This window comes from Acartia tonsa, chromosome 2 (assembly GCF_053477335.1).
Source record: "Acartia tonsa isolate MP-2025a chromosome 2, ASM5347733v1, whole genome shotgun sequence".
NCBI classification, from domain to species: Eukaryota; Metazoa; Arthropoda; class Copepoda; order Calanoida; family Acartiidae; genus Acartia; species Acartia tonsa.
Window position 1 is genome coordinate 50,752,995 of NC_137261.1, and position 17,489 is coordinate 50,770,483.

Consider the following 17,489-nt stretch of genomic DNA (forward strand, 5'->3'; position numbering starts at 1 on the left):
AGGAGTGTATAATGTATATTCTGCAAAGATTTATTTTTTCCCCTTCCTAGTTTTTTCCAGCAAGGAAGGGGATAAAATAGAAAATTATTTTCAAAACTCTTTATTTTATCCATATTATCCTCCCTCCCACCCCCCCCCCCCTTAGCAGGGTCAAATTTGCAGAATATACACCCCGGTTCCATTAATATAAAGGCAAAAGTTTTCCTTCAGATTATATCTTAAATCCTGGCTTTGAACTGTATTATACAACAAAAATAAATAGCAGTAACCTTTTTCAAGCTTTTATAGCAGAAAAATCAATTTAGAAAATTCCTATGGGAGTTTTAATAATTAGACACCATTTTCACCAATATTATAAGATTAAAAACATGATATTAAAATAGTAAATAGGTAGATAGGTAGGTATTCATAGTTTTATTTCAATTTTCATCATGTGAAAAACTGGAAAACATAAAAATTACTGATTTGACTTAGTAAATCACATCTTTTATATCATATAACATCTACACTGTAAAAAAAATCTAAAGGTTTTAAATATGAATTTTTTATAGTGTAAAGTTTATAAAACCAGGTGTAATGTAGTTGGTTTAGGCATTTTAAAATATTACAAAAAATAGCATTTTAGTTAAAATCCAAGAAAATTACAATTTAACTTTTTTCTTATTAATTATTGATAAATCCTAAGTATATTTTAAAAGAACAGTGATAATAATTCAAATAATCTCAAAACAACAAAAAAAGAATATTAATATATCTTTTTACAAGACAACTAAAACTGATAATTAACCATTACATAAATATGAATTCTATTGTTATTTATACAGGTAGATAAACAAATGAATCTCTATGATTTGGAAGAGAAAATGTAACATTAACTTTTATAGATCTCAGTTTCGTAAAACAAGATTCTTTTTTCATCAATAAGTACCAAGGAGATCAAATCTTATTTGTAAAAAAGAAGAGTTGTAAATATTCTTATTTCAATAAGGCATAAAAAGTTGTATTCTATACAAAACTTTGATCTAAAACAATCAAGTTTCATTAATTCTTACAAAATAGAGAAATCAATTCGAGTATCTAACTGCGTTAAATCTTGTTTCTGAACTGGTAGGTAATAGTTTGATCACATCATTTTGTTGATAACCAGCCTCTGTAAATTATTCAGTTGGTTGCTCCATTTGTCAAGGGCTGTAAATCGGTCGGTCCCCTTCGAGGTCTGGCTTAATTCTAAAACTCCTCCGACCTGAAAGAACATATTTTTACTATCATAATTAAAGCTAAGACAGGAGACTAGGTTGATTTAGGCTAATTTCAGACAGGAAGAAATAACAATGAATACAGAATATAAGTGGATATTACGACAGGGGAAAAATTGTCGTATAGTTAGGTTACTAACATGGACATCAGCTACTGTTCGGTTCGTTCATCCAGTTGGAGGGGAGGGGTTTTGGTAAAGGAGTTGGATGAGGAAATCTTATTTTAGCCAGCTACAAGTTTTAATTTAGTCATGATAATGTGGTGTAAGATCAAAGTAATAAGAAATCTATTGAAATAACCAATTTTGTTCTTATAATAAAAGATTGATGATTATTTGTAAAAGAAAATATTCTGTTGCTTTTGGCTGGAGCAGGAATTCTACCACCGTTTCTTCACAGATCCACATAGTATATCGATAAACCAACTGAAAAGCCTAATTTTAGCGTCCTAATCCTTATTTTAGAACACATAACTTTACGGATACTTAGGAATTACCCCCCTTCCCCCACCTTTTATCACGAAACACATAAGAACTTTATAAATGAACCTGATCTATCCGTCCACAGATGGTATCATCCAGGATGCATGAGACCAGCAAGCTCTCCACGTCGGCCAACTCGATGTTCAACTCGCCGGAGATGAAGGACAGCTGAATACGAGTGTAGGGCCGGATTAGTTTAATCAATACCTAGATATTTAGAATTGTTGTTAAGTGACAATTTTATGTCCATCCTTCGAGCAATAATGAGATTAAGAAGCTTCAATTCAATACCTATTAATATCTCTTTTTTACAGTTTCATTTACCTTTGTTAGAGAAAGGTTCAGGGGTGTATATTCTGCACAAGATTTATTTTTTTTCCCCTGCTACAAATTTTTTTTATTTTTCTTCCCCCCCCCCCCCTAGTTTTTTCTCACCAAGTAGGGGGAAAATGGAAAAATATTTAAAGAACATTTTATTTATTTTATCCCTCCTACCACACATTTTTAAAATTTTTTTTCACCAAGGAGGGGGGGGGGAAATGGAAAAAATGTTTTCAGTTTTCTTAATTTTTACATTTTTTTTCCCTCCAACCACTCATTTTTTATTTTTTCCCCCCCTCCTGAGCAGGGGATCCCATGTAGAATATACAACCCTGAAAAGGTTTAGTTAATAAACACGAAAGACAATGAGTTATTTAAGCAAACAAAATTTAGCATAAATGTATATTTAAATCCCAAGGTATTAAATGATCGAGCGTTAGCTCATCATTTAATACCGAGGGAATTAAATATACATTTATGCTAAATTTTGTTTGCTTAAATAACATTCTATTGCAAGAAAAAGGTGATGTTAGCAAATAATTTCTTGAATAAAATCATAAAACGTTTTTTCATTTAATTTTCATTTTTTTCACTGTTGTGTTTTCATTTGACATTAAAAATAAAAATCATAAAAAATCTTCCAAATCAAAGAGAAAAAATCTTTGAATTATTGGTCAATTTAAGTTCAAAGATTTTTTTTTATTGTAAAAAGTTAATTTTTGTAAAATATTTTAGAAAAAAAATCTTCTAACAAAAAAAAATTATCATAATCCAAGATGGCGTCAATACATGAAAATAATATTTTCAAAACAAAAAATTAAAACTTGAATATCTTTTTTCACAGATTGAATTTCAAAAATCGGTCTGACAGTTTTTCCAAAGTCAGTATGATCTATCGAATGAAAAAGGTTTGAAACTGATAGAACATTTCTTTATACTAAAACATATTTTTTCTCCCGTTTTTTCCCACACTTGCAAAAAATGAAATTCAATGAAAATTAAATGGTTCTCACGTTAAAAAAATTTTCTCACGGGTCCTAAAAATGAAATTAAATGAAAAACATATGTACCATTTAAATGAAAATTAAATGGTTCCCACATTCTAAAAATTTTCCCACGCTTGACATTCTTGAAAAAACCTAATTAATTGAATATTTAAACAAACTGAATATCGCGTTTTTTGCAATGGAATGTCTATTTAGTGAACTAGGACTTTTTTGGGGGTAAAAGGAATTTATAGTTTATACCTACAAAGTGCAAAATTAAAGCTGGATGTTTTTTTATCAAAATGTAAAAAAAATCCGTGCCAAAAATTAAAAAACAGACATACTTGATTAGGGTTGTAATATTGGGCCCTTTTTTTTATATTGGGCGGCCCAATTGCCCAAAAGGGTTTTGAGCCCAAAATTTGTTTTGGGCACCCTATTTGGGCAAATGTCGTAAAAAGCATATAAAAAGGATATAAAATAGCCTAAAACCATACTTGGACTTATTATTAGAAATAAAATAGCCTAAAACCATCGGTTCAACGGTTAGCGAAATCCTTCTCTAGATACAAAAAAAAGCTTACTAATTTATATAATAGTTAATATCACCCAAAAAATAGGCCCCCCCCCCTCATGTTTCACCCCCCCCCCCCTAACTGCCCAAAAGGACTTTATATTGGGCGGCCCAAAACCGCCCGCACAAAACTGCCCGCCCAAAAGCGCCCGCCCAAAATGACAACCCTGTTGATTCTTAAATTGACTGACATAAATACACCTAACATTAAAATTTATATATCCAAATGTTTGTCAGCTACGTTACTTTAAATCTTCACCTGTGTTCTAATATTCTTTAAAAGATCCTCAATGTGTTCCCGAATAAATGTGTCCTCCATGATAGTTTGTCTGTGCTGCTTCAAAATCTTCTCAAAATCATTGATGTCATTATTCTGGTATGCGTTCACAAGGTTGGTCATGGCCAATATCTCAGGGTCGTTCTTGTACGGCTTCGCCTCCTACGGTCCAAGAAAATATGATTATAATAGAGTTGCTGTGCTAGTATGATCAGCTTTTTTATCTTATAAATCGTGGTTATGAAAATAAAGTTAAAAATTGTATAATATTTAATTAGCAACAGTTACATTAACACCTCAATTATACCTAATTATACCATATTTAAATTAATACCTAAGATTTTATTAGGTTTTGTTTTTTAAGTTTATTGATATAAATAATAATGTTGATTACTAGTATAATTTTTTCAATGGTGAATATATGCAGTGAATGATTATTGATTATATACCTAGGTATGCAAAATAAAGAAATAATAATATCTAATATAACTCAGAATTTAAGTAAGATTTGTTCAAGAAAAATATGAAGAAAAATAGTCTAATAGGTAATCTTTTAGTTTTAATTCATCCGCGTTTATTTTCCGTTCCTGTGAATCAAAAGGATTAATGCCCGACTTCATGAGCATGTTAGCCAACACCAGGTATTTGAGACAGGTAGTGCGACGCGGGGACCCGCTCTCATCGTAATTCTTAAAGGCCTCGAAGAAGTCTGTGTGCGCCTTCTCGAACTCTCCCTCGCGCAGGTGCATCTTGCCCCCGCACTCGCGGATGACCCCGAGAATAAGGGGATGAGGTATGGCAGACTTGATGTGCAGTGACTGGTCGTACAACGCCTGAGAAGACATGTTCATTTTAATGGCGACTACCCAGGGATCTAAAGTGATAAGATAAAGGCGTATGCATTAATGTCCCCAATGGTGATACACAATATTACCCTTCTGTATGTTACTAGTATAGTGGTTAAAACGTTAAGATACTTAACTTAAAACACCATCCAATCCAATTTAAACAAAAGTCCCCAAAGTTATTGAGATAATAAGAAAACGTTGTTATAAACCTTTGGGGACTGGTGTAATAACAGCCCAATGTCCCCTTCCTCCCTGCGGCTACATCTGAAATTAAATGATGAACAATGTCCCTTGAGTTTCTTATTGTTTTTCTGTGCTGTATACATTTGAATCTCCAAAGCATAAACCTCGAGCAACTGAGTACCTTTCTTTAAATCGTCCTCCCCTATTCAATTTAAAAGTCTTTTATTAAAGAATATTTATGAAATAAAAAAGTAGTGTCCTAAAAAAAATCTACTTATAAAAAGTATCGTCAATTATCGCATTACGTTTTAGCTTAGAAGTTCGAATATTTCATTTAAAACGAGTTTTATTTTCAATTATTTTATATGCTCAAAAATACAAGACTCTTTCCTTCATCGGTTTGACAACTCTGTCTAAGTTGTTTTAGCACCCGAGACAGTCTGTTAAATTCCTCTCTGAAAAACAAAACATGCATTAAGCTATTGGATAAAGAATACACGTGGATATCACGACAAGGGAAAAATTGTCGTCAATTTAGCTTGCTAATATGGACATCATTTAGATGGGGATGGGGTAAAGGGTTTGTGGAAGGGAGGTCGTTATTTTAGCCAGATCAAGTTTCACTTTATTAGAGTGCACGATATTCTGGTGCCATTTAGCTACCTGTCACTTAGCATGTCACAAGTGAGACCTGTGTTCAAAATGTAACGAAAAACGAAAAAAGCCTAAACATCCCAAAGAATTTCCCTAAAACGAATAATCAATTCAAATCAGAAGTTTCCATTATCGTCCGCTCCAGAAAAAAATTATATGACAGGATTAAAAAAATTAAATAGTCGGATAAGTCTAATGCATGTAAAGTTCCTGTCATAGTAAAGTTTGCCCAACTTTGTCATTGTCTTGAACCACAGCCGCTCGTTCTTGGCGTCCCGCAGGGCCTCCAGGGTTGTCTCGTAAAAGTTCTGCAAAAGCTCCATCTGTTTGCTGGTTGAAATATAATCTAGGATTGAGTTGATGGATTTCTCCGCGTGATTTTTTGTCACGGCAGACTTTATGTAGGTTAAAAGTTGCTTGTATCTGAAAAATAAACGAAAATTTGACTAGGTATCCTTAACAGCAGCTGAGAAATTTTTGAAAATCAGTACCCTTATTAAATAAGTAGATATAATCTAGCTAAGGAAAAGTTCACTGTCGAAAGTTGTTTTAAGCCCTAACATGCCCCATTGTTAGGTGGAATATATACGCACTAAAAAGTATGTATATACCTAACTAATAACATTTGACTTAAGCAAGTGAAAAATACTGATATTACATAATACATAGTGGCTGTGCTACAAAATGATCTACCCATTAAGTAAACAGGTCTAAAATAGGATACGACAAAAAAGAGAAAGCAAGTAAAAAAGAAAAAAAATTAACTAAAATTAATGAAAATGTGGATTAAAATAATAAAATCTGTATTCTGCCTACCTTATCATCATTTCTTCATAATTTTCCAATTTGAAATTTATCTTAATCATTTGTTTAAGAGCTTTGAAGCCCCACTCCCCCTTCTCTCCATTCTCCAGGTCTAGAACTTTCTGGAAACTGTCCAAAGCCAGCTGAGCACCTTGTTCCTGAAAGGATTAGTTTTCCTGTAGAAAGTTTAATCAAAATTACATGTCCACAATAGTTTAAAATTGAAATTGACCATTTAATTCAGCATTAAAGTATTTTGAGTATATTGGGATACTATTGTTTTGTTACAACTGAGGTTTAATGAAGAGCATGACAACGAACAGTTTGATTGCACAACCTTTGTCATGAGGTTCTATTTGCTTTTTAAAGAAGGATGACAATATCCTAATCCATAATAAACAAGGCACAAAATGGACAAACAGACAAAGTAAGCAATAAAGCATCTGTTCAGTGGGTATAATAATAACAAAAGACAGAGATAAAAAAAACTTTTAGATAGAAATAGTTTTGCACTATGTAGCATGTTGTTTAATGGATTTTTAACGTATCTTCACAAAAAAAAACCAGCGGTTTATTTTAAATAGAAGCCAAGAAAATAGCACTAACGCTGAAGAGTTAGACTGACAGACCTGCGGACAAACCAAGTGAAAAGAGATTGTATTTAAATGCAAGTGTCTTTATGTATGACGTGGATTGCTCCTGTAACTGAGCTGAAAATAACCAACTCTACTATACGCGAATAAGTTAACACAATTTTCATAAAAGTCTTCGTAGAGTATTTACCTTTAAAGCTTTGCTGTTGTAATATTGATTTTCCAGATCAACATCAGGTTCAGAGTTGGATTCCTCTGAATATCAAAAGGGATATAGCACCCGAAATAAACATTTTCCTCCAACTTACTTTTCTGACGGACTAAAATTCTTACAAAATGCAATAAGTAAAATGAGTAAGGCGTTCGTTCCCCTTTATTTAAATTTTTGTTTATGTATTCAGTAACCTTAAGGCCTAAACTAAGCTTCTATAAAAATACTTGACCAATCGGTTCATAACTTTACCAGATCATAATAAAACACATTTAGATGCCTTACAGAATTTTATATCCTATACCTTATCAGATGCTTTACATAATTTTATGTCCTATACTTTAATAGCGACAATAATAGCATTGACAAGGAGAGAAACAATAGGTATAAGTCAGAATTGTTGCAAAAATGATTGAGGCATTTTTTTTTTTTGGGGGGGGGGGGTTAATAAAGGGTGTTATATCCATCCCTGAATATTCAAGATCATAATCTTCATCATCTCCTCCCATAAAATCATCATCGTAATCTGACATTTTGTCTGAAAATATAATTTTTAATTTTCATCCCAATCTTATACCTACCAAATACAGAACTTTTGGTAGGAATTTTTACCTCAGTAAAAAAATATGTTAGGTAACAATTCTAATAATGTAAATAAAAAAATTGTATAAAAATGGAAGTACATTTCTTTGTAGGTAGGTTATCATGAAATTAAATGCTTTGTACACTGAAAATTTGAGATAGGTGTTTTGAATATATTACCTAGAGATTCTTAGTATAACAAAATTAAAATTTTAAAAAAATATTTTAGCAAAACTTTAACATCCAAGCTCATATAGGTATACCAGGTTATAAATCAATATCTTTTAACTAGTGTAAATTTCAAATTTAAATGTTCAAAATAAAGTTTTATTTTAAATGATTATTTGATTTAATAAAAAATGACACAAAATACTGTTCAATACAGTCAGATCTTTCAAGAAAAAAATGTAAGGATTCAAAAATACTTTGTTTAAATGATAACATTGCTTTGTACTTCTAAAAAATTACCAAAAGAGGTACCTAGCTATGTATAAATGCATTCTAAAAATTTTCAGAATCACTTGAGTTACATTACAGTATTTTTTAAAAAATTAAGCATTCTTTTGATTAAATCTGTTGCATAAACGGCTCCTAGAATGAAAGTAAGAACAAAACCAACATTTGTATAATCAAATATTTCCGCTATTCTATTGTATAAAGTATAACTAATGAAATGAATTAACACAATGATACCATTTATAGCTAGAAGAATTTTAATTTTATCTAAATATGAACAGCAGTAATTGAAAATTTTATAAGATTCAACTTTATCCCAAGCTTCTATAAATCCAAAGAAAGCTAAGGTATGCACAAAAAACATAATAAATGAGTAATCACTAAAAAGAAAATACATGAAAGGTCCTACACCACCAACCAAAGATAGAATAGTTTTATATTTCTGTAAACTTGGAGATGAACGTTTAGAATATGTTTGAACCTTAGAAGTATATTCATTATTTTTTATGGAGTCTTTTTTGGTTGATTTTGATGATTCTGTTTTACTGACAGACTTTTCTTCATTGCATTTTTGTTTAGTTCCTTTGACATTTTTATATCTTTCTACATTTTTAACATCAATTTGTTTAAACTTAGTATCCAGAGTAACAGCTGGCAAAACACAGGATTTTTCTATTTCGCCTAGGCTTTTAAACCATTTTATGTTTGTTAAAAAGGTAAGAACATCTTCTTTAAAGACCTGCGCCAGTTCTAAGACTAAAATCCTCAAAATGCGAGCATCACAAAAGGCATCATGCTTAACTTCTTCATTTATATTGAAATGTTCCATCATACTATCTAAATCACACGGAGGGTTGTAGTAATGTCTGCAGGCTGATAAGCTGTCAGAAAATCCATGTATAACATGTTGGTAAGGAATTTCTTGCTCATGAAAGCTTTGTATCAAAATCTAAAAATGTAAAAAAAAGTATTAAATATTTTCCAATTGCAGAAATAAACATTTAAGTATATGTTCAGAATTATACTCACAATATTAAGACACTTAATATGATAAAATTTAGCTCCCAAAATGCTCACTCATTATGAAACTCCCTTAAGTATTTTCTATAATGGGCGCCAGATAGTAAATCATAATCCACCAGTAGGTACGACAAAGAAATCATATTTTAACTAGCGGCTGCGCCCCTAGCGGAACTGTGTAAGATTGGCGCAGAAAAATAGCCTAAAACCACCCCATGGCTTAAAGCTAACAATAAAATAGCTTAAATCCACCCATGAACATGGGAAGCTTCCATAAAAAGGTGAACTCAATCAATTCTGTAGTTCATAAAATCTTAAGCTTCTGACAAAATTAGATTACAAATTTATATTAGGTATTGGATTAATAGGTAGGTACTAGAAGCCTATATGTAGCACGACATAAAAAAAAATATTATACAACTGCAATCAGATTCGGTTGGATATAGCGAATTAAGAGATAAATATTACCTTTGCATCAAACTGAAAACAGTTGTGGGCAACTAGAATTACTGGTTCACCAAATTTTTCAAGCCATTTCACAAATCTGCACAGACCATTGAAAATAGAATTGGTCTCTACCCATTCTCCATTTTGATATAAATTTCCATTTATCATTTGAAATCCATTAATTTGGGCAGCATTTCCAATATTTCTAGAGGGTAAACAATATGCTTCAAAGTTAATATCTTCATTAACATACGCTCCTAACTGAATAATATCTGCAACTCCTCCTTTCTCAAGTTGAGAGGTTTCAATGTCAAAATACACTATTGGATGCATTTCTTCTTAAAAACACATTAATTCTGAAATTAAATACAAGATAATATTAACAAATAAATTAAAGGCACTATCATAAAGACAATTCATTGTATAATAATAAAATAGAGAGAACTGTCACGGCAAGATTAAATAACGATAATATTTACTTATTTTCAAAGGCACTGGATTTGCTCAATTTAATGGTAAAAAAGTATAAAATGGACAATATTTTAATATTTAAAATTAGCAAGATGCATAATGGATTACTGTGTACTATTATTAGAGATATTTAATTTTTTATCTGATGTTTTTAGAAATAAAAATTACTTATCTACGACATTTACATTCTTGATTTTTATGTGTTAAAAATAGACAAAATTACATTGACTAAACAATCAAATACATAGTAATCCTTTCATGTATCTAACCAAACATGGTTAATAAGGCAGTTTGTACAGTGTTTAAGCGTAACAACTGTCATGTCATTTGCTTTGTAATGATAAAAAATTAGTATAAAAAATGCTTTATATAAATTTATAAAAGTAAATAAATACAAAAGTTACAGTAAATTAGAGATAAAAAAAACTACATGGGATCCCCTGCTCAGGGGGGGGGGGGGATGGGGAATAAAAAATAAGTGGTTATACTTATAGGGAAAAAAATGTAAAAGTTATGAAAACTGAAAACATTTTTTCCATTCCCCCCCCCCCCCCCCTCCTCCTTAGTGAAAAAAACAAAAAAAATGTGTGGTAGGAGGGATAAAATAAATAAAATATAGAGTTCTTTAAATATTTTTCTATTTTCCCCCCTACTTGGTAAGAAAAAACTAAGGGGAAAAAATAAAAAGTTTTGTAGCCGGGGAAAAAAATAAATCTTGTGCAGAATATACAGTGATACACCCCTGATAAAAAGAATTCGCCCCAAAATATATTATACAATGCTTTTTTTCTTGTATTATTAGCTATCAAAATATGATAAATAAAAATAAGGACTAACACCATAATATTTTACTGGTATAAATATAGAATATTAAGACTAAACATTACTGTGATGGTTATAAATATATAGGTAGTTACTTTCATTCACCAGAAGGCACGTTGGTACTCAAATTCATTCAATTTCTCATATAAAAGTTATAAAACGTGGTGTAAAAATAAAACTGCTTAGGTCAAATTCCAATAAATAAATAACAATCTTATAAAATTAGTTGTTTTGCAATAGGTACCTAGTAAGTTTAGAAAAATGGTTTGAATGTTATTCCTTTTTATATTGACAACATAAATTGATAGAACTACTTGTTTATAAAATAAAACATACAAACATGCAAAAATAACTTTGGTTTACTATCAAATAAATACTACATTAATGATACCTCACTGGATGTTTGCCTTTCATTACAACAGGTTCGTCACTGGTTTTTAAAAAAATAAATGTAAATAATTGGCAAGTTTCACACTGGCCAGTAATTTTACAATGGTTGTGGATAATACAAATATGAAATAATAATAAATAACAAGATGAAACATATGAAACAGGTTGTGCAAATAAATAATAGCAAATACAATAAACAGAGACAGGGGTGTATATATTCTGCAAAATTGACCCTGCTAAAGGGGGGGGGGGGGGGGGGTAAAAAAATATGTGGTTAGGGGGAAAATATGTAAAAATTAAGAGAACTGAAAACATATTTTTCTCCCCTCCTTGGTGAAAAAAAACTAAAAGAATATGGAAGTGGGGGGGAAATATGAATAAATTTAAGAGTTCTGTAAATATTTTTCCATTTTTCCCCTTCCTTGCTGGAAAAAACCAGGAGGGAATAAAAAAACATTTGCAGAAGGGCGAAAATAAATCTTGTCCAGAATATACACCCCTGCAGAGGGAAAAACTGTGTTACTGTTCATATGTACCAATAATATTTTGTTTCATTGTGTTCCTGGTTAAAGTAAATCCCATAAATAGCGAATTTTGTCGAACTGAGTAATAAAGTAGAAATACTTAAGGTGCTTTTATCATAAATGGATATAACTCTTCATACAGACAACGAAAAATAATTCATTGATTGCACGAACGTTGTCTGAATATCCGTCTAAGTTTAAAGACCAATTTAATTCCCAACTCTTACTTCTTCATTTCACGCGCCTGACATTACAGCTGTAGGCACTATTTAAAAGACTGTAAAAGTAAGCAGCAGTTAAACCCAACATTTTAAATATTTTTGGTAGGTACATATGATAAGTTGTTTTCCCAATTGGGTTTGTTTGTGTTTACTGCCTCTGTTGTCGGGAGGTATGATAAGTGATCATATCCTCTAGCTCCTTGCACCATCTGGGATTACTCACAAATCTTCTGAACGGCCTGTTACCAAAGAAATTATAAATATTTTTACGGACTCTTTTGAAAAAAATAAGTATAATTCTCTATTACAGTGAAGCTTCTTTTAAATAGGCCCAGGTAAGGTCTATTTTAGGAGAGGCTACTCCACCTCCAAAGAGAAATCTCCTCCAAAAGAAATTATCTCCCTCCAGCCCCCCTCCCCTCCGAATTACTTTTTCCTTTTCTTTTTTAAACTAAGAAGCCCAATGAGGCGTGGCCGCTCTGGTAATACAAATTGCAATACACATAAGTCGATTTAAAACGCTTTACATAGTAAATAATGTCGATAAAAATAATATATTATCCAGTTCATAATTTTAAAAATGATTCTAATTTCTTTGCCTGTTGTTCATTGCGGCGACTCTCTTGACCATACGACGTAAATCCTCTGCGTCCTCTTGGGCGTCATGAGCCTGCTGCTTGTGGATGCCAACCTAGAATGGTAACAACGTTGAATGCCTTTTCTTTATTAGGACACTAGCTAAATAATAGTTTGAATTTAGATAAATAAATCTAACAATAAAATAGCTAGGGTAGTGCGGGGTAATTCCGGTCATTTTTTTGCTTCAACTTAAAAAAAAAACATACTTCCCAAAAACTTTATCCGGTTTTTAAGAGTGCAAATGAACGATATGGCAATAACGAAGAAGCCTGTCTTGGTCCCATTAAGATCTCGCAACTAGAAGTCGGTCAAAAATCGGTTTAGAGGGCGGCGGTTGGCCTATACCGGAATAACCCCACCGGTGGGGCTATTTCGGTCAGTTGACTTTGGGGGGGTGGAACACCCCCTTAAAATATTTTTTTTTAACATTTTAAACCATGAGTAGAAAGCTGAGGTCATTAGCTTTCTAACGGTACTAGTCGCATGCAGATCAGAAAATTTTTTGACCACATTTTGCCCATTTTAAAAAAGTCGGTAAAATCGCAAAAAAAACATCGATTTTTTTCATGCAAACTTTTTTTAAAAAATCATACTTTTTATTATATGATTAGGTTTTTTTAAGCTTTATACATAAATTAGAGTCAATTTCTGATTCGCAGGTCTTGGAATTTCTTGAAAAAAGTGATTTTTTCCCCAAAAATTTTTAATTTTAAAAATCCTGCCAGTTTTGACAGCAGTTTTTTATACAATTTTTCTTGTCTCAAATTGGCTAGGATTGACCTACAAGGGTGGTTAAGGTGTCTAAAGATGCAAAATTACATGCCTGACAATTAACTCGAAATGATATGGGGTCTAACTCTAATATTTCAACACATTTTATGCAACAGGAATTTTGAAAATGCAAAATTTTGAATATGTACTCTAAATCTTGGAGATAGAACCCATATCCTGGGGAGTTTTTGTTAGGACATGCAAAGAGCTTTCTATAGACACCTTAAACACCTTTCTAGCTTAATCCTAGCCGATTTGACATAAAAAATCCAAACCGCGCAAAAATCGCGAACACCCTCTTATACGAAAAAGATGCAAGGGTTTCATATGGAATTTTAAATCTTCTAGCGGTCTTTCTAATAGACATACCCCTTCTTACATGAGCCAATGCAGCTGATACATCTTCAGGCAAATATTTAAGGCGTTCCTTTGGGTGATATACTCTTCCCATTACTATAAAAATGTGTCTGAAAATTTTAAATGTCTTTACAAATTGAAAAGCTTAGGCAACAAAACATGACGTAATACAAGCAGTAAAATGACTAATAATGTACATCTAACAACAGGCAAGGCAATGATTAAAGCTTAGGTCATGCATTGAGGTTGTTTATGCTTCCAGATCACCTGAAAAAAAAATTAGGGTATTATAAATTTATAAATACAGTAATAAAAAAAAAGTAAAAAAAGTGACCGGAATAGACCCTTTTTTTGAGACGAAAAAAAAATTATGAAAAAATCAAGTTAGAACAATGCCTCCAATTGCAAACGATAAATAAATGCCATATCTTTCATTTTACAAAAACCCGGGGGTCAATAGGACTTACCATTTTTTCACAATTTTAGATTGAACATGGCCTATTTTGAAATTTTTTTTTTGCAAATTTTTTGCAACTTTTTGAGGGCAAAAAAATCATAGAAGGAGTGATCTGACAAAAATTTGCTGAAGTAAGAAATGAAAGTATAGGCAAAAAACTACAACTTTGCTTTTCTGAAGATCTCTCGCAAACGTTTAGAACACCGTTAAAAACGGTTTTAAAAAAGTTGGTCGAGTGACCGGAATTAGACCCCCCTACCGCATTAACCCCGCACTACCCTATTTTTTCCTAGGTGCCTTAAATTCTTTTTTTCATTTAGGTAGATTACTAATGACAAAACATATCACTTAAAATCTGTATAAAAAAATGTCAATTTCATTGTAGGGTTTATCTGGTCCCGTCTTCTTAAAAAAGGGTTTAACCATACGCAAACAGGAAAAATTGTGTGATATCTTACCATCTTAAGCATGTATGCAAGGTGACTAGGAGGTCCATACATAGCACGACAAGCTAGAAGGCTGTCACTGAATCCAAATATTGTCTTCTTAAAATCAACGTCACATTGATTCAAGTTGTGCAACAATATCTAAATATAAAGGTGTTTTTTTTTTTATATATCCTATTATATGAAGTAGTAAGGTCTTTTTTCTCTAACTTATTCTTAATATTCTTAATTCCAGGAACAATTTCTCAATTAAATGTTACATTTATATTATTTCAATAAAGTTAGTTGTATAAAATATAAATATTATACCTACAGGATAATAGGCTAAAAATCTATTTTTGAATAAAATCCACCAATATCTACCAAAGATGTCGTTCATGATATAAAGTAGAAGCACAATAAAAAATAAAGGAAAATATTTTCAACTAAATAATATTTACAAACCTTAGCATCGAAGTTGAAACAATTATGAGCAACCAGTAAAACAGACTCTCCAAAAGTTTCATCAAGCCAATCAATGAAGGTCTGAAAAGCGGTCTTTCGGTCAAGAGGCATGATTTCTCTTTTTGGATCCTTATGATATAACTCCCTGAATGCGGAATCAGTGGAGTAGCCTGTCACTTCTGTAGCCTTCAATTTCATGGATATAGGAATAATCAGGGTTTCGGATCCGCATTGATTTTATGCGGATCCGGATCCGGATCCTCAAAATTTGGTCAGTGCGGATCCGGATCCGGATCTTTGACAATAAAAATAAAATCACCAAATTTTTCAAAAAAATTTATTCTTTAATTCGAAGTCAAAAATACTTTTAATTTTCAAATCTAAACCTAAACCTTAAAGATTGGCTCTCATCAAGAGAATGTCTGAGATTTTATATAAATTTAGGTAGATTTTTCCATTTTTTCCGCATTTTTTGGAGTCTAAGGATCCGGATCCGGATCCTTGGACTCAAAAATATGCGGATCCTTGCGGATCCGGATCCAGATCCGGATCCGAAACCCTGGGAATAATAATAAAATCGAACTTAAAAATTAAATGTTTACAAATATTTAATCTTCCCTATACTCCCTGTATACAACTAAAGATCACTAAAACAGATAAAGTCCTCCTTAAAACACATGCAATTTCATAAAGTCACAAACATAGTGTCTGTCCGAGTACGATTTAAAAGGGCCTAAAACTTCTCATTTTTTCTGCTTAAAAAATGGGGAGGAAGGTTGTGCTGAAATTTCGTAAAGGTGTGAGTTTTAAGTCTTAAAAACATTAGCAGAACGATAAAATTTATGTTAACTTAAAAAAACATTTCTCCATAGTTCTTTTCAATAAGGAATCGCATATTTATTGAATATTATAGTTCTACTACTGTTTTTAAGCCTTAAAACTCATACCTTACGGAATTTTAGCACAACCTACCCCCCTCCCCCTTTTTGAACATCCAACATAATAACAAAACATTGTCGGTTTCACACTTTACTATTATTTGAGCAACCAATTTATGTCTCTCTATATCCATGCCTTTTCTTCGATAGCCCTACCGGGCACAATGTGAATCATAAATGCTTCCTTTTCACCATAACTGTCCACAGCTCCTATTTGAATAATATTGGGTATATCCTCACCATTATCTCTGATAAGGCCGGTGGTTTCCAGGTCGAAGAAAACTATTGGGTGGGCCATTTTAGAAAGTCTAGTCTGAAAAGTCAACAATTATGATGCAAAACCACAAGTATAGATTATTAAATGGTATGTGACCAGATAGAAGTAAAAAAATATTTACTAATCAGACAATATAAAATTATCGAATCTTTACCCCGCAATATTAAACATACATACCTACAAATAATTAATAAAAGCTAATAAAAAGCACAAAGTTATCCACCAGCGCTCATATATTAGCGAAGTGTCCTAATTGCATGCATGTTTTCATTAGCAGGCAAGGCGTTCCGTAAAATCGTCAGAAGGAAATTTGCCTATTTAATACTAATATTTAAAACTAGGCATCATAGAAGCCGGTTATAACGATGTACAGCATAAAATATAAAGACTAAACAATCGACGATTAAAAAAAGATAAGTAGACATTTCGAAACAATTAAAAACAATTACGGAACAAAATTACTGTGAATTTTTAAAATCATGAATTGTTTAAGTAAAAATCATACTTGGCACCCCTAAAATGCGCATCCTGAACTTTTAAAGTACAAGATATTTTCATATTAAGATAGTTAAAATTTATACTTTTACATTAGTAACTTAGATTAAGTTATTTTTCAAGTTTTTGCACAATGTTTTCCAAATTTTGTCCGGATGCGCATCCCTTTACTTGAATGCCGCGTATAACATTAACTGTCTGCAACAGGGTTAGCAACTTTTATCGAGATGTCGGCATTTTTGGAATAAGGATTTTAGGAAATAATGGAACATTTATATTTTCCATGTTATTTAATCAACTTTATCAATTCAACTAAATAAAGGGGAAAGGAAATATTTATTTTTGACCTCATTTATTAGATATGTTTCTTCATGTATGACAAAACTTCTATTTTTATATGAATAAAAGCATAGACGGCCATAACGCGCAAAGAAGACATTAATGAAATCCACTCAAATGTGAAATAATTGATTATTTATAAAGGATCTCATGATTATAAAATAATTTTTTTTTCATAGTAGCTGTACTCATAATATCCACAAA

General features: G+C 31.7%; 2 protein-coding genes across 2 annotated transcripts; both read right to left on the reverse strand.

Moving 5' to 3' along the window:
* Positions 1-399: 399 nt before the first annotated feature.
* Positions 400-10,586, reverse strand: alien (COP9 signalosome complex subunit 2 alien). The gene is made up of 12 exons (XM_080151222.1): positions 9,716-10,586; positions 7,659-9,176; positions 7,169-7,233; positions 6,398-6,543; positions 5,792-6,004; positions 5,317-5,382; positions 5,034-5,128; positions 4,482-4,728; positions 3,879-4,056; positions 1,805-1,945; positions 1,053-1,243; positions 400-844 (listed from the first exon to the last, which is right to left on the reverse strand). The coding sequence occupies exons 2-11, from the start codon at positions 7,720-7,722 to the stop codon at positions 1,124-1,126; spliced, it is 1,335 nt and encodes a 444-aa protein (XP_080007348.1). The 5' UTR covers positions 7,723-9,176; positions 9,716-10,586; the 3' UTR covers positions 400-844; positions 1,053-1,123.
* An 803-nt stretch (positions 10,587-11,389) lies between these two features.
* Positions 11,390-16,508, reverse strand: LOC145312085 (uncharacterized). The gene is made up of 5 exons (XM_080151223.1): positions 16,311-16,508; positions 15,237-15,422; positions 14,805-14,933; positions 12,722-12,813; positions 11,390-12,361 (listed from the first exon to the last, which is right to left on the reverse strand). The coding sequence occupies exons 1-5, from the start codon at positions 16,470-16,472 to the stop codon at positions 12,271-12,273; spliced, it is 660 nt and encodes a 219-aa protein (XP_080007349.1). The 5' UTR covers positions 16,473-16,508; the 3' UTR covers positions 11,390-12,270.
* Between the last annotated feature and the right edge of the window lie 981 nt (positions 16,509-17,489).